Consider the following 25,214-nt stretch of genomic DNA (forward strand, 5'->3'; position numbering starts at 1 on the left):
TCTCGGATGAGGAGAAGATGGAGAAAAAATCAGTGTTTACATTCGTACCCGGTCACAGCTCATCGCTGGGGTCCGACACCTGATATTGATGGCCTACTTTGAGCCTACGTCATCAATATCATATTGGTGGACAAACCCTTTAAATTATTAAATGGTGTTTCCCACATTATAGATGGATATAGTTGGACAGTACTTGTTATTTTGCAATATACTGCATATTAATTTTTTTTTTTTTAGCCATTCATGAGATAACCCTTTAATGGAGAGATTGAGGCTTGTAGTTATACTACGTGAGCCTCTATGACACTTTCTATATATGAATGGGGGAGTTTTTCTATAATGGAACTTCCGCAGAATATTTCTTTAACATGATTACATAACTTGTGTCCTTTTTTTTTTTTTTAAAGGAATAGTGCGTACTTCGGTGCTAGTAACTGGGGTCCAAGTCAGTTCCAGAATCTTCATGGTCTGGTTAATTACCAACAGCATTAAACAGGTGGGTGTGAAATCTCATACTGTGCGTTCACACATTGCTGTCACCTTGCATCTTATTTTTTTTTTTAAGATAAACCGACAATTTTTTTTTTTTACACAATTTTGAAAAAAAAAAAAAAAACGCAGCAAAAAAGTTTCATTTTTGAATTTTGGTGCGCGTACCGTCTTGAGGCCTGGACGAGTAAACCTTTTTGCTCTTTTGCTGTTTTCTATTATTGGAGGATATTTAAGTTCTCTTTCTGTGCTATTTCAGTGCGTACCGTCTGCCAAATTATAGTTTTACACTATGTCAACTCATCCCTCAAAAAATAAGCCCTCATACAGCTCCGCCGACAGAAAAATAAGAGATTGTGGATTTCAGAATATGGAGAACTAAAAACAAATGTGTTTTATTGTTTTTGTTTTTTCCTAGAAACAAATTTTATTGGACAAAGGTTGATAATGTAAAAAAAAACTATATAAATTTGATATTACTCGACTCGTACTGATCCGTAGAATGAAGTAAGCGCATCAATTATCTGGAACGATGCAAAAAAAAAAAAAGAAAAAAGTTGCAGAATTTTTTTTTTTTTTTTATTCTACAAAACATTAAAAAAAAATTTTTCAACACATATCTACCTTTACATATGGCTACATCAACTTAAAAATTAATGTGGCAGGCTCACTTTAAGGGGGCAGTCAGACGGACGTGTAACATGACCAACGATCGCATCACAATGCACGGACTGGCTGGTGGCTCTTGTGACCTGAGCGTCATGTATTTCTATACAGCTGTCACACTCGGGTCAGGAGAGCCACTGGCCAGTCCGTGCAGTGTCGGCCATGTTATAAGTCCGTATGACTGCACCCTTAAATGCATCCCACCCAAAATAGATCTAAATATAAACTAACCAAGATATGGCATAAAATTAGAAAAAAGTGTCCAAATATAACATCCAGCACAAGTCACAGTGATATATTTGGCGCCTGTTCAGACCGTCTAGTCTAAAACTACATTGTCTACATGGTAGACAGGATTAGAATTAGTAAATGTATTTTAGTATTCATATGCATATCTCATGGTGGATCAAGGAAGGACTTAAAGGGAACTTTTCACTTTTTTTTTTTAAATTCAAACATATGACCTCCTCTAATTTGTGATGTTCCACTGATTCTGGAACAGTTTTTCTTTTTCTTCTGTGTGCCTTCATTCCAAACTTATGCCCACAGGTAATAATGGTGCAAATTTTCTGTTGAAACAACTGGGCGTGTACCCTGTGGGTGCGGCCATGTTTTGATTGGCCAGTTGTCAGAGGAGAAAAAGCAAATGCCCACAGAGAAGTTCTATGGTACACGCCCAGTTAGTTAAAGGGAAAATTTATGTCTTTATTACTCATAACTCTGGAATGGAGGGGCAGAGAAGGAAAAGTAAAACTTTGCTATAATCAGTGGAGCAGCAGCACTTGGAGGGGGATATGGCATTTCTTTAAAGAAATCTAATGAAAAGTCCTCTTTAAATACCTTGCAAATCAAGAATCAAATGAAAATGATTGTATGATAAATGCTGACATATGCTCATATTAATGTAAGGCCATGTGCGCACATGGAGTATTTGGTGAGTTTTTTACCCCAGTATCAATCACTGACAGTTCGCTACACAAAACAAAAAACATTTACAAGTGTCTCAGAAAATGGTGATACAAACCCCCAAATTTATTTTTTTTTTACAATATTTTTAAGTATTAAAATATAAAATAACCCTCTTAAGATAGGTATCGATGTAATCGTACTGCCTCTGACATGCATGCCGCCAGGTCATTATGTACCACACTATGAACACCATAAAACCAAACCCTCACATCCCCTGCATGTTTTTTTTTTTTTCAACCTCTTCACCTTAATCTATTTTTTTCTCTTTTTTTTCACCACTTCACCTTACTTTAAATAGAAAGAAAGAAAAAAAAACAAAAGTGCAGAACTTAAAAAAAAAACATTCTGGCCATGAAGGGGTTAATTTACCCTGATATTAACATAAATCGAAGATACAGTGTGCTCCGATTTCTGCTGATCTGTAATTTTCAGCTATTTGGCCTGAACATGGTGGTTTCTAAATAAACCCGTCCATGATCGATCCTTGGGTTGGGTTGCACCGGAGGCTGGCTTTGGGCTCAGGTTACTTTTTCTTTTTTTTCTTTTTTTGAAGCTCATGGTTCTTAGAGCTTCTCCTGGCGGGAACGCAGATCTGTGTCGACGAGGCTGCTGGAGACGAATCTCCTGGGCTCGCTTCCAGGCATCTCGGACTAACCTACTTTTAAATTATATAAATGCATATAAAATATTAACTTTTGATTTTTTTTTTTCCCCCTTCATAAGGCGACTTTTCATTTTCTTTTTCCATAAGAACCCTAACTTTTTTATTTCTCTGTATGTGGGCTTGTTTTTTTGCAGGACAAATGGTAGTTCTGAATGATATGATTCGTTTTAACGTCTAATGTATATATAAAAAAAAAAAAGCAGTGAAATTGTTTTTTTTTTTTTTGGGGGGGGGGGGAGGATTTGTTCATTTTTGCTATACAAAGAACCTGGCAATGTAATTCTTCAGGTCAGAGATTGCAAATTTGTATATTTTTACTTTATGGAGTTTATTATACCAGGTAAATAATTTTATAATATGATTGGACTTTCTCACATATTTATTTAAGAAATAATAATAATTTAATGAAATTTTTTTTTTAAACATATTTTGGAATTTTTTTTTTTTTTACTTTACACTTTTTAAATTAGTCCCCATAGTGGACTTGAGACTGGAATTGTTTAATTGCTTGTACTGTGTACTACAATAGTATAGGATTGAAATTCTATACTGCAGCAAAAATAACAGGGACTAATTGGAGCTCGAATAGATGCTCTGACAGGGTCACGTGCCTTAAGTGCCAATGTCAGAGAGATTGACAGTGGAATTTTGGGGGAACAGCAGCAACAAAATCTAGCTCCGGTTGCTGCTCTTGGAGGTGGATGCCAGCTGTATGGCACAGCCGCCACCCATCTTGAGCTCCTGAGCCCACTTCAATAAACGCACACTATATTTGTGAAGTACATGTGTGTCACAAGTGGGGAGCCTGTGCCATCAGCAGCAGATGCTGGATGCAATATATGATCATGGCTTCCTGTACCACCTTTATGCTGATGATACTCAGATCTACCTCTCTGGCCCAGACGTCACCTCTCTGCTGTCCCAAATCCCGGAGTGTCTATCAACCATATCCTCCTTCTCTTCTCACTTCCTCAAGCTCAATGTGTACAAATCTGAACTCATTATCTTTCCTCTATCTCACAGATCTTCCTGACCTATCTATCACAATAAATGACATCACGCTTTCCCCTGAACCGGAAATCCGCTGCCTCAGAGTAACCCTTGACTCTGTCTTGTCCTTCAAACCGCATCCAAGCTCTTGCCACCTCCTGTCGCCTCCAGCTCAAACATATTTCCAGAATCCGTCCTTTCCTCAACCCTCACTCTACTAAAATGCTTGTGCATGCCCTCATCATCTCCCACTTCGACTACTGCAACATCCTTTTATGAGGCCTCACTGCTAACACCCTCGCACCTCTCCAGTCCGTCTTTAATGTTGCTGCCCAACTAGTTAATCTCTCTCCTCGCTACTCCTCCGCTTCCCCCATTTGCAAATCCCTACACTGGCTCCCAATTTCCCAACGTATCCGGTTCAAACTACTAACACTGACCTACAAAGCCGTCCATAACCTTTCTCCTCTGTGCATCTCCAAACTAATCTCCTGATATCTTCCCTCATGTAATCTCTGGTCCTCCCAAGAACTCCTTCTCTCCTCCACACTTACAGTATTTATTCATAACTCAATCGCCTCTAAGACTTCTCCCGAATAACCCCCATCCTCTGGAATTCTGTGCCCCAACATGTCCAATTATTCACCACATTCAGATCCTTCAGACGGAACCTGAAAACCCACCTCTTCAAGAAATTGTACTACCTGCAACGACCACGCTGCCACCTCAACACCACCAGAGTCACCCCCCAACCTACTGTCTCCTTCCCCATCATTCTGTAGAATGTAAGTCCTAAAGTGCCGGGTCCTCTTCCCTCTGTACCAGTCTACCATTGTTAGTTTGTCTACTGTAAGTGATATTTGTATTTAGATGTAACCTCTTCTCATGCACAGCACCATGGAATCAATGGTGCGAAATAATAATGTACATTTAACCCCTTAGATGCAGATGTAAATAGCAACTTTAGCATCTCAACATTTTGACAAACAGATGGGGGTCACTGTTTTAGCCCAATACTACTCGTCTCTGTGATCACCGGATCTCGATGTTTAACCAGCTTCTAGTAACATATTGTGGGGAAAAATATAATAAATAAAGTTTAACGAAAAAGAAGAAAAGACGCAATCCCAACAATCTAATATGCAAAGCTCAAAGTGTGTGTGTGTGTGTGTGTATGTATGTGTGTATGTATGAATGTGTGTATGTCCGGGATTGGCATCCGCACCGTCGCAGCTACAGCCACAAAATTTGGCACCGTCACACGTCTGGACCCCGAGAGCGTCCTAAGCTATGTTGTGAGGTGAAATTTTAACCCCGCGTGTTCCAATTCACCAAACAATTTTGCCCCTATCTACATTATGGGGAAAATGTGTGTGCGTATCAAGCCCCACCCCTCATTATGTCACAATGGTTGAATATGGGATGGAGGATGTGTGATGCGTATATAGGCACGGGACTATGGGATGGAGGATGTGTGATGGGTATATGGGCACTGGACTATGGGATGGAGGATGTATGATGGGTATATTGGCATGGGACTATGGGATGGAGGATATGTATGATGGGTATATGGGCATGGGCCTATGGGATCGTGGATATGTATGATGGGTATATGGGCATGGGACTATGGGATGGAGGATAATTATAATTTGCTATAACTAAACACAGTTAGTTACTATGCCCGGGCAGCATCGGGCTCTTCAGCTAGTTATTAATATTTTATTTTATTCAAATAAAAATTGTAAAGTAAAAATATATTTTGGCACAGCCTCTGACTGGAGTAACATTTCTTGCCACAGATAAGATGAGCAAATTCATTAAGTGGCGAGAACATCTTAATGAATTTGGTGCATCTTATTCCTTCTCTTATTAAGACTGGTGCAAGAAACGCCCCCTTACTGAATCAGGGCTTACATGTTATTTATATGTCACAGCAGAGGGCATTAAAAAAAGGTTAAAAATGACGACATTGCCGTTTGGCACCCCTGAGGGTTCAGTCGCTACAGAGGTACTGCACCTCCTCCTGAGGTGTAGTATCCCACTCCCCAGGTAAGATGGTAACACCTGACCAGACTCCAGCACCTGCACCCAGCACAGACACCTTAGAACAGCAGAGCACCCTTTATGGCAACTGCTTTGGTTCATGAAGGGTGCTGGGTGGTGGGTGGAGCTTAGATGACACTAAGAGGGGAAAGCTGACAGGAAGTTAGGGCAGTTCCCCACAGGAGGAAGCGGAGAGAGGACCTCTCTGCAGGGAGTTCCCCTCTGGGGGAAGGAGGGAAAGGACGCAGATGCAGCAGCCTCCTGTAAGCTGGAGCTGCTAGCAAGGAAAGAGAAAGAAAGAAGGATCAGTTGTTCAGAAGGAAGATAGATTAGAACAGAACGTGAGGAGGAGACTGGGGACTAGGGCTAGAGCGGAGCCCTTCTCTAAGTTTAATGCGCCAAGGCCGGGCGCCGGTATCCGAGGCCATGTACGATACTAATGATCCTACAGCAGAAATCGGTGGAATCGAAGTTGTGACCACTTTATTCCCACCTAAGACTCGAAGACACAGCAGCAACGTGTGTGAGCCGGGACATGATGGTATGGAGTCCCCGAAATAGGCTACAGCTGCCTGTCATGCGAGTGGAGTTCTAAGGAACAGCAGAGAAAGAGGAACTTGAGTGTAATTCATAACTACAAGTACTTCAGATTAGCGCTAGTAAGGAGACGTTCAGAAAAGGCACATTTGGAAGGGAGTGCTGGAATGGTTAATCCATCTACCTGGGAGTTGGCTGAGCCACTGACCTGGAAGACATAGCACTGAAGCAGACATCTGTCTATGCCAGAGACGTGAGTAAATTATCAGAACTGCAATCAGCTGTGTCATTGCCTTCTTCCTGCGCCAACCTACTCAGCACTGCTACACCTCTGTGCCCAGCACTACACCATCTACCTCAACATCTACTACCGCTGCCCTGTGGCTACAGCTCTGCCTGTAGAGAGCTATTACATCTTTGCTGCACCCCACCATCTGTCCCAGAGGATCTGCACTGCAGCACTGGTCACTATCTGATCAGAAACCACAGGTGGCGTCACAAACTACCTACATATAAACTCTATTCCATTCCACCTAATTTACATTGGACGCCCTGGGCCGCGGACCGGGTCACCGCCACCGCAACACTTCCCCTTTAAGACACCGGCCCCGGGGGTGATCCAGCCGCGTTCTACAACCACTGTCTAAAAAAAATATTTTATGTTAATGGATAGGTTAAATGTACATTACGGTAATGCCGATAAAAACTACAACTTATCCCGCAAATAACAAGCCCTCATTGCCTCTTATGGAAAAACTAAAATAAAAACAGTCATAGCAACTGGAAATCGTCAATGCAAAAAATGAAATATGACCCCAAATTTAAAGACCAGTTCCAAAAAAAATTGGAAAAGAAAATGTTCACCATTATCACTAGGAATGGGCCAGGTGATAGCTTTGGAACGGAAGGGCACAGAGGAAACAGAAAAACTGTTCTAGAACCATGGAGCAGTGGCAATTGGAGGAAGCATTCATTTTATATTAGGCAGTGAACGGTCTAATGAGGAACAATGTCTATTTAAAGTGGTTGTCTGCTACTCGAACGATGCTTTTAAAATACTATATTTCCTCATGTAAACTAAAAACATCTACATTCACCTCTGATGTTGGCACCGTTTCGTTGTTAAGTCACATGAACCTTTGAGCCAATAAGCAGCCGCTAACGGGCCATCTCCATTCTTATTTCCTTTGGATGAAACTGACATCCTGAAGAAGTGAGAGCTTCTTTCTCATTTCCTCCAGATGCTTGTTAGTAGCCGCTGATTGGCTGCTGGGCTCACACGGCAAGGTCATGTGCGAACCGGCACCAACGTTGCCGGAACAGCACTGGAGGTGAGAACAGGGTGTTAATTTTTTTCATGGCAAAATAGCAAAAAAAAGCAGTCCTCAAACAGCACATGATGCTGCAATATTAATTTTGTACCATTAGATGGCAGCATTGTCACACAAATGCCAGATTAGACTTCAGCTCAGGTCTGAACTCTGACAAATCTATCTATCTATCTACATCTATCTATCTATCTAGGGTTGAACTGGGGTATCTGGGGCCCACAGGGGGAATTGACTCTAGGGGCCCACCCTACTGCTATATGCAAATATCTGTAAGCTGTTATCCCCATTATAGTGGAGCATCGACTATAAAAGAGAGGCGTCTCCTGCACATCTACTGTGCACATACTATAACTGGGATGTACAATTACGGTAGTTTGCACTAAAGAGCTTCTTTGGTTAAATCAGGTTACGATAACAGCACACACAAGGAGAAATACTGTAACAACGTAAGCCGACCACATTGTAACTAATTAATACTTACAAAGGAGAAATACCTGCACACATTGACCAGACAACATATTACAGTACAACCACATAGTGACCAAATATTACGATGCTGATCATGAATGAAAACCACAATACTAACAACACTGATATTACTACCAGATATTACTACCAGATTATACACAGGAACTCTGCATATAGTAAAGAGTATAGTGTCAGCGTACAGGTAATACAGTGACTCCCTAGTGACATTACACACATGTGCTCTGTGTATAGCTTATTATATGCAGGTAATACAGGAAATACCAGAGATATTATGCACAGTGACTCTGTATATAGTATACAGGTAATACAGTGATCACCAGTGACATTATACACAGGAGCTCTGTGTATAGTATACAGGTAATACAGTGATCACCAGTGACATTATACACAGGAGCTCTGTGTATAGTATACAGGTAATACAGTGATCACCAGTGACATTATACACAGGAGCTCCGTATATAGTGTCAGTGTACAGGTAATACAGTGATCACCAGTGACATTATACACAGAAGCTCTGTTTATAGTGTCAGTGTACAGGTAATACAGTGATCACCAGTGACATTATACACAGGAGCTCTGTATATAGTGTCAGTGTACAGGTAATACAGTGATCACCAGTGACATTATACACAGGAGCTCTGCATATAGTGTCAGTGTACAGGTAATACAGTGATCACCAGTGACATTATACACAGGAGCTCTGTATATAGTGTATAGTGTTCAGGTAATACAGTGGTCACCAGTGATATTATACACAGGAGCTCTGTATATTGTGTATAGTGTACAGTGATCACCAGTGGCATTATGCATAGGAGCTCTGTATATAGTGTACAGATAATGCAGTGATCACCAGTAATCACAACAGCTCTGCATATAGTTTAAAGTGTTCATGTACATGTGATATAGTGACTCATAAGTGATGTCTCTAGGTGAAATCCACCATCTTCGCTTTTCTTCTTCATTTGGCACTGTCCGCTATAGCTTCTTCCTGCCAGAACTTATCTCTACAGAGAACAACACAGTCATTTATAGCTGATCTCTTGTAGAGTACATTCCCTATTTTTTCCCTGACTTCTACACTATGCGAGATGAAAAAAAAGTGACAGTCTCCTAAAATGTAAATTATATTGCAGCAGCAATTATGTCCCCTAATTGCCCCTTACCGTAACTATGTCCCCCACTTGCCACCATAAACTAATCATGTATGTTCCTCATTTGGGCCCCTGTACAGTAATTAAGTGCCTCATCCTGGCCCCCTTTTATTTAATAATGTGCCCCATCTTGGGCCCTTATGTCCCTTGGCCTGGCTGCCTCCCTTACGTCCCTTGGCCTGGCTGGCCCCCCCTTATGTCCCTTTGGCCTGGCTGCCCCCCCCCATTTTGTCCCTTGGCCTGGTTTCCCCCCCCCATTTTGTCCCTTGGCCTGGCTGGCCCCCATGTCTCTTGGCTTGGCCTCAGCATCATGTCATATCCACAGACAACAAAAAAAGATTGCTCTCACCTGTCTGCTCCAGCACTCCAGCACTGCACACTGTTCTGTGCTTGCAGATATGGCACACTAGTGGTAAAATGGCCTCTGACCTAGTAGAGGTTGGTGGCTGATTTGAGTGGGCTCGTCGCATTGTCATGTGTAGCCTGCAACGTCACTGTCATGCGCCGCCTGTGATGGGTGCACAAAAGTCAGCCGCTGGCTTCTCCATCTATTGCGGGGGGGCAATACAAGTCAACTGAATGTGTGTCCTCAGGCGCACATTCAGTTGAAACCAGTGAGCCCCCTCTACTTCCTGCTCAGGGGCCGACTAAGGACCCAAGGCCCACCGTGGAATGCACAGGTATCCTGCTGGGCCAGACCGATCTTGCCCATATCTGTCTGGCTGGCTGTCTAATAATATCTATATGTCTTTTCTATCTCATATTTTTGCACATTATTCTTATTAAATGGTGATAATAGTGAAGCAGTGCCGATTCAGTGGGTGGAATAATGTGCAGCGGTTGTGGCAGTAATGGAAAGAGTGGCAATGGTGTATTTTTGGTTGCATTAGTATTAGTGCATTTTTTTTAATTTACATATTTTTTAATAATAATATTAAATTACAGATTTTACCATAAACTTATTTTTTATAGAACTTAAAAAAAACATAAAAAGTACAAAAAATTACAAAATATAAAAATATGTTTTTTGGTGAAAGAAGCATTTTTGTAGAATTTTTTATTAAGTGTTTTTTGGGAAGTATTGGTGGTACTAAGAAGACCAGTTAAGTATGCAGTCTTATTGGCAAAGCTCCATAGGAAAAAAGTCCTGATTAAAGTGTAGAACAGGCAAGGATCGGAGCGATTTCTCAGAAACAGTTTTTTAACATTTACTTTATTTTTTTCAACCCATCTGAGCTCTCTTGAATTTTTCTTCCCTCTGGATAGCCCCTTTAATCAACATTAATCCCAGACTATACGCACCTTAATATGATGCATCTGTGACTTACATGTGACTGATATTTTACTATCAGGGCAGCACGGTGGCTCAGTGGTTAGCACTGCAGCCTTGCAGCACTGGGGTCCTGAGTTCAAATCCCACCAAGGACAACATCTATAAGGAGTTTGTATGTTCTCCGTGGGTTTCCTCCGGGTTCTACGGTTTCCTCCCACACTTTAAAAACATACTGATAGGGAATCTAGATTGTGAGCCCCAATGGGGACAGCGATGATAATGTGTGCAAACTGTACAGCGCTGTGGAATATGTTAGCGCTATATGAAAAATAAAGATTATTATTATATCTTGTGTAGTTAATGCTGTTAATATTTTTTCATGCTTTTTTTTTTCTTTTTAGATCCAGAATGAGGAGAGCGTCCTTCTCTTCCTGGTGGTGTGGACTGTGACCGAGATCACTCGATATTCCTACTACACGTTTAATCTTCTCCATCATTTGCCGTACTTCATTAAATGGGCCAGGTGGGCAGCACGCGTGGTGCCGACATCTTCGGCATGGCTTGGTTCTGTGTGCTCACAGATGGCCTTGGGCTCGGATGGTTCTGTTCGCAGACTCTTAAAGTCATCTTTTGAGAACGGGACAGATTGAAGGAATCACACCTTCGTCTACTGACATATTGTCACATTATTCTTCACTGCACCAGATTGCACTTCTCTCTATTTATAAATCAATTATGCCGTGTTCCCTCTAATGCTTTTTTTTCTCATGTTTTTTTTTTTTTGGGGGGGGGGGGGGTTAGATTTTGTATAAGACTTTTTCGGCTTGTAAAGAACATTATGATTTTCCTGTTATTTTTCTTATTTATTTCATTTCCAGTAGAGAAGTCTACGGGAAAAAAAATGAAAAAAAAATGACATAGAAAAAAAGGAAAAAAACAAAAGACTTTTAGGCATCATTCAGACTTCTATTTTTCACATGTGTGTTCTATCCTTGTTTTTATTGGATAGAGAATGGTGCTGTTCTTATGTCAGTGTTTTCCTTTTTTTTTTTGCGGACCGTGAGACATGTCCATTTTTTTTTATTCAAGTGACGTATTACAAGTTTATGGGTTCGTGAAAATCACGGACAGAGCACGAATGGCGTCAGTGAATGGTCTCTGTACATGACTAACATTCTGTCTAGAGGAAGCTTTGCAGTTTCTTAGGCTAGTTTCACACTAGCGTTTATTCAATGCAGCGCACAGCCGGCTCCCTGCCCGCCCCATTCGGTCATCGCCGCCTACTATCGCACATGGACGCTTGCGATCTGCGCACCCTATCTTTAGCATAGGGTGCGCAGATCGTGCGCTGGCCATGCGCTAGTATGATTTTGGCGTGTGCTGCCCACTTTTGAAGGTGCGCCGTGCGCGTCGAAATGCAACATGCTGCGTTCGGCGCGCACGGGCGCACCTTCAAAAGTGCGCAGCGCACACCAAAATCCTACTAGCGCACGGACAGCGCACGATCTGCGCACCCTATGCTAAAGATAGGGTGCACAGATTGCAAGCGTCCATGTGCGATAGTAGGCGGCGATGACCGGATGGGGCGGGCAGGGAGTCGGCAGGGGGCGGGGCTTAGCGGCGCCGTGCGCTGCGTCGAATAAACGCTAGTGTGAAACTAGCCTTAGTCACAGAAAATAGCAATGTATAATAGCATTAAAAAGGAACTGTCACCAGGGCAAAAGAAGCCATTTCTTGCTTTTATTTACTTCCCACTGCTCCCCTGAATATGCTGCTTTTCTCTTTTGTTTTTTTTTTTTGTTTTTAATCCACCATGTGGCTCCAGAGATACGTCCCTTTTTATGTAGTGCTAATGATTATGGTCTTTATAAGAGGGTGTAGATCACAGGATCCTCAGGGGCGTGTCTTTAGGAAACTTTGTATTATTATTCTGTGAGCCACACCCCCTTGATAAAAAAAAGCAACATAAAAATAAGCACTAAATTAAAGGGCCCATATCGCCGGAACATTGTGGATGATTATAAAAAAACAAAATGGAATATTCAGAAGAACAGTGGGAATAAACTAAAAGCAAACACTGGCCACTTATAACAGGTCCACTTTAAAGATATATTACCATGCTAGACAACATGTGCCCCACGGACCCCAGTTTAGCAGTCTTCCATCTCTTATCGTACCTTGTCTGGGGAACCTCAGCTGCACATGTGCACAGTCACCTCCATCTCTGTTGGGATTATAGAGAAGCTGAACTGGGATCAAATGTCCTCTGCTTTGGTGATCGGAATTTAAAATGGTAAAATTGGAGAAATATAGAGAATAGAATGGACCCAGGGATCAGTTGGGTGTTAGGCTTTAGCAGGATCCTGGACCACCTGTCGGCATTTTTCTGGAATAGTGTGGGATCGTAATAAATATCCAATTTATTGTAATCAAATTTAAAGATGATTGTTGCATGTAAATGAGCTGAAAAAAAATCATAAATAATCATCAACATTGCAATTATTCTGATAAAATCTGTCACATTGTAGTATCGGAGGTTAGAGCAGTTGCAATGCATAAATATGGCCATGCTCCCTTTCTCTTCCTTGGCTCTTGAACCCTCCTGGCAAAGCGCCTCCAGGAGGTCGGGAGATCTACCCTCTTTTCCATGACAATCTGAGAGTGCTGGCCTGTATATTTATACTAAGGATTTCTTAGAATTGTAGCATAGGAGACTTTTCGTTCCATAGGCACGAGATCGCGGGTGTGACCGCAACCAATGCAGGAATGGGACTGAAAAGCTGCCCTCGCAAAAATGTTCCTGCTATTGTAGGTTATGGCATATATGTAAAATTTACAAAGTACACACTTACCAAATAATCCTATAGTCTCTAGCAATGAGCAAATTTCCCAAAATTTGTTTTTTTGGGGGGGCGTATTCGCTCTATTCAGCCAACAGATTCAATGCGGCACAAATAAAATTTAATTGAAAACGCTCAAAAAGATCCCAAGGCATAAAAAAACAAAGGGCCATGAAAAGGAGTTAAAAAATACTAAAATATTATACTCACCTGGTGCGATGTCATAGCGCTGCCTAATGTCTCTGGCAAGCTGCCGGCCTGACTAGCGGAGCAGGGAACCGGTGACTGCCTGAGGACGTAGATACTTCAGAGAACCGGTCCACCTCATATTTGCAAGAATTTCCAGATGGGCAGTCCGGTCCTTCTGAAAATCCTATAGCAGCACCCCTTCTGACATTTTTTGATATGTGTGTTATCAGTCACTGCATATAACAGGGGGGAATTACAAGTCATAAAGATAGAAAGCAATGGCCCAGGCAAGTTTTATAAATCAGGACCCAAGAGCTTAAAAATATTGACCCTGGCTAGATTAATCCCCCTTTAAGTAAATAATTAGGGAACCTTTATAACTGAGTGCAAACACCGGTGATGCCTCCGATTCAGGAAAGAGATTCCGTCTTCCTCTCATAACAAAATGCAAGCTGAGAAATGCTGACCTATATTCTAAATCTGTCTTATCATTCACTGTGAGGTACAGCGCAGTCCACCAGGGGGGCCGGAGACATGTCGGCATAATGGCTCTGCAGGAAAAGTGAAATGTTTTCATCTTCGTTCTGTTACGATTGGAACTGACATGATTATAGATTTTATGTGAAAATTGCCATCAGGTACTTTCCTCAAAACTCTGCAGATTCTTGTCTCTTGTTCCCTTGAGTTCTTTTTAAAGGGTATGTCCACCCTGAACACATTTTCCCTTCACTCTAAAATACCGTAGATCTAAAAAATTTAAAACTCAATTTTCTAATACTGATTCTTTCCAATATATTTACCTTTTCATAAATTTCTTGAAGAAACTCCTATATGTCATTATACAAATTGGATACATTCTAACACATGGAAATATAGCATAAATACTACTCCTGAGAGGCACATATAGCATAACTAATTCCTGACAGGCACATAGAGCATAAATAACTCCTGTTAGACACAAGTAGTATACATAATCAATGACATACACAAAATAACTACTAACAGACACATATAGAACGAATAACTCTTCACAGAAAGATATAGCAGAAGTAACTCCTTATAGACACATATAGAATAAATAACTCTTTACAGATACATAGAAGCATAAACAACTCCTGATAGACAAAGCATAATTTTCTCCTGAGAGACACATATGGCGTTAAAGGGGTGGTCAGATAATACATATTTATTTTCTTCATAAATGTCTCTCTATTTATTTTAATAATATAATAATTTTTCTAATATGGTTTAATTAAAAAGTCACTACCCTCCCTCTCTAATAGACATGGGCAAACCCAAACTGTAAAGTTCAGGGGCCATACCTAACACCTACTGTTCGAGCATGAACCCTGAACCCAGACTTCTCTAGGAAGTATGTGTTACTGTTCGGGTTCGCCACTCCGATCATCCAGTGCATGACAGTGGGAGAAACAACGGCGGCTATGATTGGTGGTAGGGTTATTATCACCGGTAAGAGCGCTCTAGCTCCCATACTGTCAGATGACAGCATGAGCCAGCAGCTGTGACCAGTGGTAAAACATTTACCTCCGGTCACAGGCATTGGCTGATGGGAGAATGCTACTCCCATCAGTCTATGCCTGCTGTTGCTAATTACAGCGAGAGCAGGCGCCGGCTGATGGGAGTATTCATCAGCCGTTGCCTGCTCTATAAATAAATTAAATTAAAAAAACGACTTGGGGTCGCTTCTATTTTTAAAACCAGCATGGCAAAACTGACAGCTGTGGGCTGCAACCATCAGCTGCCAGTTTTATCATGGTTGGTTATCAAAAACAGAGAAGTCCCCAGATCTTTTTTTTTTTAATTATTTAAATAAATAATGAAAAAAGGCATGGGGTTCCCCATATTTTTGACAACCAGCCATGTTAAAGCAGACAGCTAGAGACTGGTATTCTCAAGCTGGTAAATATAGGAGCCTGCAGCCGCCCCAGAAAAGGCGCATATATTAAACGCGCCAATTCTGGCGCTTTGCTTGTCCCTTCCCACTTGCCCTGTTGTGGTGGCAGGTGGGGTTAATCTTTGTGGGCAAATGGGAAGTGCCCTCTAAAAATAGCATGGGTACCCCTCTATTCTTGATAACCATCCATGATAAAGCTGACAGCTTAGTGTTGCAGCACAGAGCTGTCAGTTTTGCTTGTCTGGTTATCAAAAATAGAGAGGAAGCCACACCAGGATTTTTATTTTATTTATTTACTTATGGTGCAGGCACAGGCTGATGAACAGGCCCATCAGCCAGCACCTGTTCTCACTGTTGTCAGTGACAGCAGGCATAGGCTGATGGGATTAGTAGTCCCATCAGCTGTCATCTGTGACCGGAGGTAAACTTTTTACCTCCGATCACAGCTGCAGGCTCACGCTGTCATCTGACAGCATGTGAGTCACCGCGCTCTGACAGGAAGTAATGATCTTACCCTCAATCAGAGGCAGTGTTTGCTGCTCTTTCATGCAGATGTCAGCGTGCCAAACAAAGGATGTCCGGGCCCCTCATTCATCTGAATAGGGTTCGGGTTTGGGTATTCATCTCAATGGGGTTTAGGTGCGGGTCCAAACTTTTTTGAACTGTTTGGCAGAAGCTGCAAGACTCGAATATCCATGGGTTCGCCCTTTAATACTCTCTAATCTAGTTGCTTTATTTTATTGGTTTTACCTATTTTTTGCTTTTTCAATTTCAGCATATGCTGCATATGCTCAGTGATGTTGTTTTCAGGTGCTAGGCTGGTCTCTGCTCATCGCATTCTTTCCTTACAGTGTGATCTGACAGTGCGCTTTCTTACTGGCTCGTCACTCATTAGAGTCGGTGAGGGAGCGCACTGTCAATGTGCTTTGAGAAGAATACTGCACAGTAAGAAGGAAGCTCATATTGAGCATCCATCGGAATTGACAATCTGTGCATTCTCAGTAAAGCAGTGACTAGCCCAGCCCCTGAAATGAATGTCACTGATGATGCTTCATCTCTGGGAGGGAACACAGGCTGCGGAAGTGACTGCAGCCTCTGCCCCATGATGACAGCTAGTTTCAGTATCTTAGCATGCACTGGGAATTCTCAAACAGATTAGATTAAAGACGGAAAAGTAGGGACTTTTTAATTAAACCATTTTAGAAAAATGATTATATTAAAATAAATAGAGAGACCATTAGGATGAAAATCATTGTTAGTTTCGGACCATTCTTTTAATAGCTCTTGACAGGCACACATAGTGCTAATAACTCCTTATTGAATATCACAAAATCATAAGGGTTTTTTTCAAAGTTGTTCATCTTGCGCCACATTTCTTGGGTTATTTTGAGTTAAAAGGATTGGGTAAAGAAGGATACATTGTAGAGTCAGCAATAGAGTTGAGCGATACCGTCCGATACTTCAAAGTATCGTATCGGATGGTATCGGCCGATCTTTAAAAAAAGTATCGGTATCGCCGATTCCGATACCGGAAGTCCCATTCAAGTCTATGGGACTTCCGGTATCGGAATAAGAAAAACCCTTTCCTGCCCTTGTACAGCCTCTCTGGGGTCTGTACGGGCCTTTCGGGGGGCTGTGCCGGCCTGCCAGGGGGTCTGTGCAGGCTCCGGTGGTCTGTGCCGGCCTGCCGGTGGTCTGTGCAGGCTCCGGGGGGCTGTGCCGGCCTGCCGGGGGGCTGTGCCGGCCTGCCGGGGGGCTGTGCCGGCTCCGGGGGGCTGTGCCGGCCTGCCGGGGGGCTGTGCAGGCTCCGGGGGTCTGTGCAGGCATCGTCCGATGGGACTACAAGTCCCATCGGGCGATGCCTGCTACCATGACAGTGATTGACACATTAGCCAATGATGGGACAGTAGTAGTCCCATCATCCGGCTAATGTGTTAAATGTAAAAAAAAAAAAAAAAAAAAAAAAAAAAAATTACATGCTACATACATACAACATGCATACTACATACATGCTACATTCATACTACATACTACATACATGCTACATACATACTACATATATACTACATGCATGCTACATACATACTGCATGCTACATACATACCACATACATACTACATACATACTACATATATACTACATGCATGCTACATACATACTACATGCTACATACATACCACATACATACTACATATATACTACATGCATGCTACATACATACTACATGCTACATACATACCACATATATACTACATACATACTACATATATACTGCATGCTACATACATACTACATATATACTACATGCATGCTACATACATACTACATGCTACATACATACTACATATATACTACATACATACTACATACATGCTACATACATACTACATGCATGCTACATACATACTACATATATACTACATACATACTACATACATACTGCATGCTACATACATACTACATACATACTACATATATACTACATGCATGCTACATACATACTACATGCTACATACATACCACATATATACTACATACATACTACATACATACTGCATGCTACATACATACTACATACATACTACATATATACTACATGCATGCTACATACATACTACATGCTACATACATACCACATACATACTACATATATACTACATGCATGCTACATACATACTACATGCTACATACATACCACATATATACTACATACATACTACATATATACTGCATGCTACATACATACTACATATATACTACATGCATGCTACATACATACTACATGCTACATACATACCACATACATACTACATACATACTACATACATACTACATGCTACATACATACTACATATATACTACATGCATGCTACATACATACTACATATATACTACATGCATGCTACATACATACTACATGCTACATGCATGCTACATACATACTACATACATACTACATGCTACATACATACCACATATATACTACATACATACAATACATTCATACAATACATACATAGACATACAGTACATATAACATAGAGTAACATACTTACCAATACTTGTCACATTGTTCCCCGAAGCCATTGTCGTCTTACGGAATAAATATTAACATAACAAACCACAAAAATACTCACCCACGATCCGAAGCAGTCCACGAGTGTGTCCCACGACGATCTTGGGTAGAGAACTGCAGCATCAGATGATGCTGCCGTTCTCTACGGGCTGCAGGAATCCAATGACGGAAGGTAGGTATCCTTCCGCACTGTATTCCTCCGCCACTTAAAAAAAAAAGTCCCTAGTCTCACTTTATGCCATTGCTGTGTGGGAATTTCCCACACAGCAATGGCATAAAGTGAGACTAGGGACTTTTTTTTTTAAGTGGCGGAGGAATACAGTGCGGAAGGATACCTACCTTCCGTCATTGGATTCCTGCAGCCCGTAGAGAACGGCAGCATCATCTGATGCTGCAGTTCTCTACCCAAGATCGTCGTGGGACACACTCGTGGACTGCTTCGGATCGTGGGTGAGTATTTTTGTGGTTTGTTATGTTAATATTTATTCCGTAGACGACAATGGCTTCGGGGAACAATGTGACAAGTATTGGTAAGTATGTTACTCTATGTTATATGTACTGTATGTCTATGTATGTATTGTATGAATGTATTGTATGTATGTAGTATATATGTGGTATGTATGTAGCATGTAGTATGTATGTAGTATGTATGTAGCATGCATGTAGCATGTAGTATGTATGTAGCATGCATGTAGTATATATGTAGTATGTATGTAGCATGCATGTAGTATATATGTAGTATGTATGTAGCATGTAGTATGTATGTAGCATGCATGTAGTATATATGTAGTATGTATGTAGCATGCAGTATATATGTAGTATGTATGTAGTATATATGTGGTATGTATGTAGCATGTAGTATGTATGTAGCATGCATGTAGTATATATGTAGTATGTATGTGGTATGTATGTAGCATGCAGTATGTATGTAGCATGCATGTAGTATGTATGTAGTATGTATGTAGTATGTATGTAGCATGCAGTATGTATGTAGTATGTATGTAGTATATATGTAGTATGTATGTAGCATGCATGTAGTATGTATGTAGCATGTATGTAGTATGTATGTAGTATATATGTAGTATGTATGTAGCATGTAGTATGTATGTAGCATGCATGTAGTATGTATGTAGTATTTTTTTTTTTTTTTTAACATTTAACACATTAGCCGGATGATGGGACTACTACTGTCCCATCATTGGCTAATGTGTCAATCACTGTCATGGTAGCAGGCATCGCCCGATGGGACTTGTAGTCCCATCGGACGATGCTTGCACAGACCCCCGGACATCAGCACAGCCCCCCGGCAGGCCGGCACAGCCCCCCGGCAGGCCGGTACAGACCCCCACAGGGTGCACAGACCACCGGCAGGCCGGCACAGCCCCCCGGCAGGCCGGTACAGGCCCCGGGCAGTCCACACAGCCCCCCGGCAGGCCGGCACAGCCCCCCGGCAGGCCGGCAGAGACCCCCGGAAGGCCCGAAATGACGGCGCATCATGATGCGCACACACCGCGCATCATGATGACGTCAGGCCGTCAATCAACTGAACTTCCGATTCCGATGCCGAATTCCGATATTGAAAAAATATCGGAAGTCGGTATCGGAATTCCGATACAGCAAGTATCGGCCGATACCCGATACTTGCGGTATCGGAATGCTCAACACTAGTCAGCAATGATCTTACTACAACCTTGCAGGAGCATTTGCCCTTCTATTGCCCTGCGCCCCTGCTCTTGTCAGGAGCGATTACCATATCATTGCCTATATGTCCTACTTCCCTGCCTTAACCCCTGGTGTCTTCGGGGTCTCATAGCACCCGAATTCCCCACTCTTTTCTGACCTGCAGAGAAAGGTAGAAGAACCAGTGATAAAGTTGACCCCAAACATTAGCCTCAGGGTGATGGAATGGAATGAAACTGAAAGGGAGAAGATACAAATTAGATCTTAGAAAAAAACTTTTTGACAGTGAGGGTGATCAATGAGTGGAACAGGCTGCCACGAGAGGTGGTGAGTTCTCACTCAATGGAAGTCTTCAAACAAAGGCTGGACAGACATCTGTCTGGGATGACTTAGTGAATCCTGCATAGAGCAGGGGGTTGGACACGACGACCTTGGAGATCCCTTCCAACTCTAACATTCTAGGATTCTACGTACATTATTGGTAAAAAATGACTGTACAAGCATGCCAGGAAATCTAGAAGCAGGCCAGGCACCGTATTTATGGACCCTTTCCTCCATCCAAATACTGACAAGCTGCAGCGGTTTTCTCCGACGCGGACTTCTCTAGGAAGCTGCAAAGCGAAAACTTCAAATGTTGCCATCATAGTACATGTGTTGTACATCGGAGACTAATGATGATGCGTGATCGCTCTTCCGTCACAAACCCACCACGACTATAATAGGAGACCATGGAACAAATGGAATCTAAAGCAAAATCAATGAACAGCTTTGACTGAAGTGTATTGTATAAATGGAAGTGGAAAAGAATGGCTTCCTGTGCATTACTCTGCATGTGTCCTGCGCGCGCTCTCATGACTATTATGTGGGATGTAGTCAGCTCTAATGCTCTTCTCTGCTTCATTTTCCCACTGCAGGTATAATTTATTTATTGTATTGTATCCTCTCGGCGTAGCTGGTGAACTCTTAACAATTTATGCTGCTTTACCGTATGTGCGGAAGACGGCCATGTACTCGCTGCGGCTTCCAAACAAGTACAACGTGTCGTTCGACTACTACTACTTTCTCATCGCCGTCATGTGTTTTTACGTACCACGTAAGTCACTCCAAAATCTGACCTGTCTTAAAAAAAGTGAGAATTCTAAGTATAATTAAATTAAGCGTAGTCAGCTATTGCTTTATGTTGTCAGCCATTTGGACACGCTTCATTTTCATTGACATTGCCCACTGCCAGCTAAATGCACAGGGGAAAAACCAGCTGCGACCCCTGAGATCAGCTTGTCCCTGGGACTGTGAATTATCTCTGGTTCACTGTTCTATGTCGGAAATGAAAGCCAGATGATCAGACGTCCTGGATTATCAGATGCCACATTAACCCCTTCATGACGCAGCCTTCCATTTTGACATTTTCGTTTTTTTTGTTTTCCTTTCGTTATTCCGAGAGCCGTGACTTTTTTTTTTTTTCTTCCATCGACGGCCATATAAATACTTGTTTTCTGCAGGTCGACTTGTAGTCTTGAAGGACACTATTCACTTTAACATAAAATGCACTAAGAAAAAGTTCCAACGGTGATAAAATACGTCATTCCACCATTTTTCTAATTCGGCATTCACTGTGCGGTAAAATTCACCTGGAAATATGATTCTCCATGTCAGCACGATTACGGCGATGTCAAATTTATAAGTTTTTTATATATATTTTACGAGATGAAAAAACTTCAGAATCTTTTAAAAAAAAAGTTTTGTTTGTGTCGCCATTTTCAGAGACCCGTAACTTTTTTATTTTCCTTTTTTCACGCTGAGCTGATGTTTTTGTTGAAACGACTGTGGGGTGCATAGGACTTTATTTTTACTTTTTAGAATTTTTTTTTCATTGCGGTGACCGAAAAATGGCAATTTTGGTGTTTCAATAGTTTTTTAACGTGTCTAACATACAGACTAACTTTATGCTTCAATAGATCAGACTTTATCGGACACAACAATATGAAATATGTTTTTCTTTTCAATTTTTTATTGCTTTATTTTTGAATGGGAAAAGGAGGCTGATTTGAACTTTGTTTTTAATTTGTAATTTGTTTTTTAATTTCTACTTATTTTTTAGTGCCCTTAACCAGTGATCGAAATGATCACTTATACTATACACTGCAATACTGTGGTACTGCAGTATATACTGTAATTGCAGTTCTTCCCAGCTTCACAGAGGACTGAGATGGCAGTGACATGACTTCATTCCTGACAGTGTCAGTTCATGTCAGTGGTTGACAGCAGCATCTAAATAGTTAACAGCAGCCGTCAGAGCTAATTCCAGTCACTGCTGTTATAGACAAATGCTAGCTATGTGTCATGTTGGCATCTGTTAACTTCATACATCCCTTAGGAACCTTTAACAAAAAAATGTATGTTGCAGGTCATCCTTAAGGACTTAAAGGTTATATCTGCCTTAAGAACCAGTTTTGTATTGTTTTAAAATGATCCACTATTTCCAATAGTCTTCGTTAGTCCAGGTTTAAGGTTTATATGGGCACATTTCACGGTCCGTATACGGACTTCAATGCTAGGAGTGACCACGGGTGTCTCGACCTGAACTTACAGCCTCATACATGTCTATGAGGCTGTAAATTCGGTTCGGGAGACCTGAGGTCAGGCCGGTCCCATGAAATTTGCCTGTCTGAAATCGTCTTTAAAAATTGTATTTTTTAAAACTGCCTGAAAGAAAATCTGTGTTTTTGGTAACCAATCACAGCGCAGCTTTCATGTTTCCAGAGCTTTTAATAAAATGAAAGCTGACCTCTGATTGGTTGCTATGAGCGACAATGACAGGTTTTCTTTTAGACCATTTTGATAAGTGAGGCCTATAGCGCCTATACAAAACAATTTATCCCCATGGTAACAGACTATAAGCAAACCTTAGATAATCTCTTTTCTACAGATATTCTACTTTCCGTCTCTCATTTAAAGGAGTTGCTCAGGCCTAAGGTATTGATGTCCTATCCTAAGTACAGGGTCCGATATCCAGCATCAATTATCTGTCATCAGGGTCCATGGCAGCATGAAAGATAAGGAGCCAGAACACCTCGGCTCTATAGGAGGAGTAGTGGCAGTTCAATAGGCCCTGATTGTTGTGGGTACTGGGCCTTGGACCCCTACCTATCTAATATATATGACTTTTTGTTAGCATAGACCATCAATATCAAAGTCATAGACAACCCATTTAATTGTATATACTTGCTGAATATATATAATTTGGATATAGTAGCAAACAGATTGAAGGAAATATCATTGCAGGATGCGACTACACAGGGTTTGCTTGTAGTCTGTTACCATGGAGACACGTAGGTTTGCATAGGAGCTGTACACACAAGAAGGCAAGACATTTCTAGTGAAAATCTTTTGTAAAGTTGCCTCCTTTGTCATTTTAGATGTACTGGGACGTTCGTTCCCTAAAAACTGGTTGTGAAGGTTAGCAAAACCTCACAATTTTTTTTTTTCACAATTTTGCATACAAATAAAATGACTATTTTTTTTAACATTTTTCATTCCAGTGTTTCCCCAGCTGTATTTTCACATGCTTCGTCAAAGAAGAAAAGTTCTGCACGGAGAAGTCTTTGTTGAAAAGGACGATTGATCCCCAAGAGCACAATCTACAGGACTCTCCTCTTTCGACCAGTCGTTGCTTTCCAGAGTCAACATGCGGCGAAGGGCCCTGTTGGTTTAAAATCCTGGATAACCTCGTACGACTCCAGTCTTCCGACCTCATATTCTGTCCTGTATTCTTCTTTTTTATTGGTTCATATCGAGACCGACACTGACTCATGCTGCAATGAGTAGACAAGGTGCATTGTGATCTTTTTATAGAGAGAAAACACAAAAAAAGTGAAGCAACAAAGATTTGAAACAAATCTTTATTTTTGTACTGTATATCTGTATTGACCACATCTCAGCAAATATAAAAAGTGATGTTTCTCCCTTTATTCACCTTAGCCAGGAATTTTCTACAGTTGTGTCTTATAAGTTCTACCATGCACTCACGGCATGTCATATATATCCAACCAGAGGTGCAAAATCTGTAACAGGGCCCCTCATGTACCATGCGCCGCCATTTATTTTACCCCTTGACTTACGTGGCCCATCTGGTACCAAAGCCCAGGTGCGACTGTTACCTTTGTACTCTCTATTATGATATCCCTATAACCACTATTGTAGTTCATAAAAGTCACAAATTCATGTAAACCCCAAGCAAAAGTGGGCTTTTCAGTATAGTCTTGGTCTTTCGTGTGATGGTTCTGGAGGCAGTACTTAAAGGAGTTTCACAAAATTCCCTGTTTTCTGGCTTCAGCTTGTTTTTCAAAACAAACTGTGCTTTACTCACTGTCCCTGGGTCCAGCACTGAGTTTCCAGCACTGTTCCGGGACAGTGGCATAACTGGAGTCCGATGGGCCCTGGTGCAAAATTTTAACTTGGGCATCCGGCAGCATGTATGGCCCCTTGTAGGTTCTCACCCCCTCCATGTACAGTCATGGCCAAAAGTATTGACACCCCTGCAATTCTGTCAGATAATATTCAGTTTCTTCCTGAAAATGATTGCAAACACAAATTCTTTGGTATTATTATCTTCATTTAATTTGTCTTAAATGAAAAAACACAAAAGAGAATGAAGCAAAAAGCAAAACATTGATCATTTCACACAAAACTCCAAAAATGGGCCGGACAAAAGTATTGGCACCCTCAGCCTAATACTTGGTTGCACAACCTTTAGCCAAAATAACTGCGACCAACCGCTTCCGGTAACCATCAATGAGTTTCTTACAATGCTCTGCTGGAATTTTAGACCATTCTTCTTTGGCAAACTACTCCAGGTCCCTGATATTTGAAGGGTGCCTTCTCCAAACTGCCATTTTTAGATCTCTCCACAGGT

General features: G+C 41.5%; 1 protein-coding gene across 2 annotated transcripts in view; it reads left to right on the forward strand.

The window, feature by feature from the left end:
* Window positions 1-24,270, forward strand: part of HACD1 (3-hydroxyacyl-CoA dehydratase 1) — a 67,670-nt gene extending 43,400 nt beyond the window's left edge. Inside the window, exons 4-7 of one of the 2 annotated variants that reach the window (XM_073581873.1) lie at window positions 408-496; window positions 11,004-11,125; window positions 21,302-21,395; window positions 23,842-24,270. In XM_073581873.1, the coding sequence (XP_073437974.1) occupies window positions 408-496; window positions 11,004-11,125; window positions 21,302-21,395; window positions 23,842-24,108 (572 nt within the window). In that variant the 3' untranslated portion in view covers window positions 24,109-24,270. Of the gene's footprint in view, window positions 1-407; window positions 497-11,003; window positions 11,126-21,216; window positions 21,396-23,841 lie in introns of both variants that reach the window. The other variant, XM_073581872.1, reaches the window with a different exon arrangement.
* Window positions 24,271-25,214: the final 944 nt, after the last annotated feature.

The sequence above is a fragment of the Dendrobates tinctorius genome, unplaced genomic scaffold (genome assembly GCF_039654945.1).
Source record: "Dendrobates tinctorius isolate UK_male_01 unplaced genomic scaffold, ASM3965494v1 ptg000070l, whole genome shotgun sequence".
Lineage (NCBI taxonomy): Eukaryota > Metazoa > Chordata > Amphibia > Anura > Dendrobatidae > Dendrobates > Dendrobates tinctorius.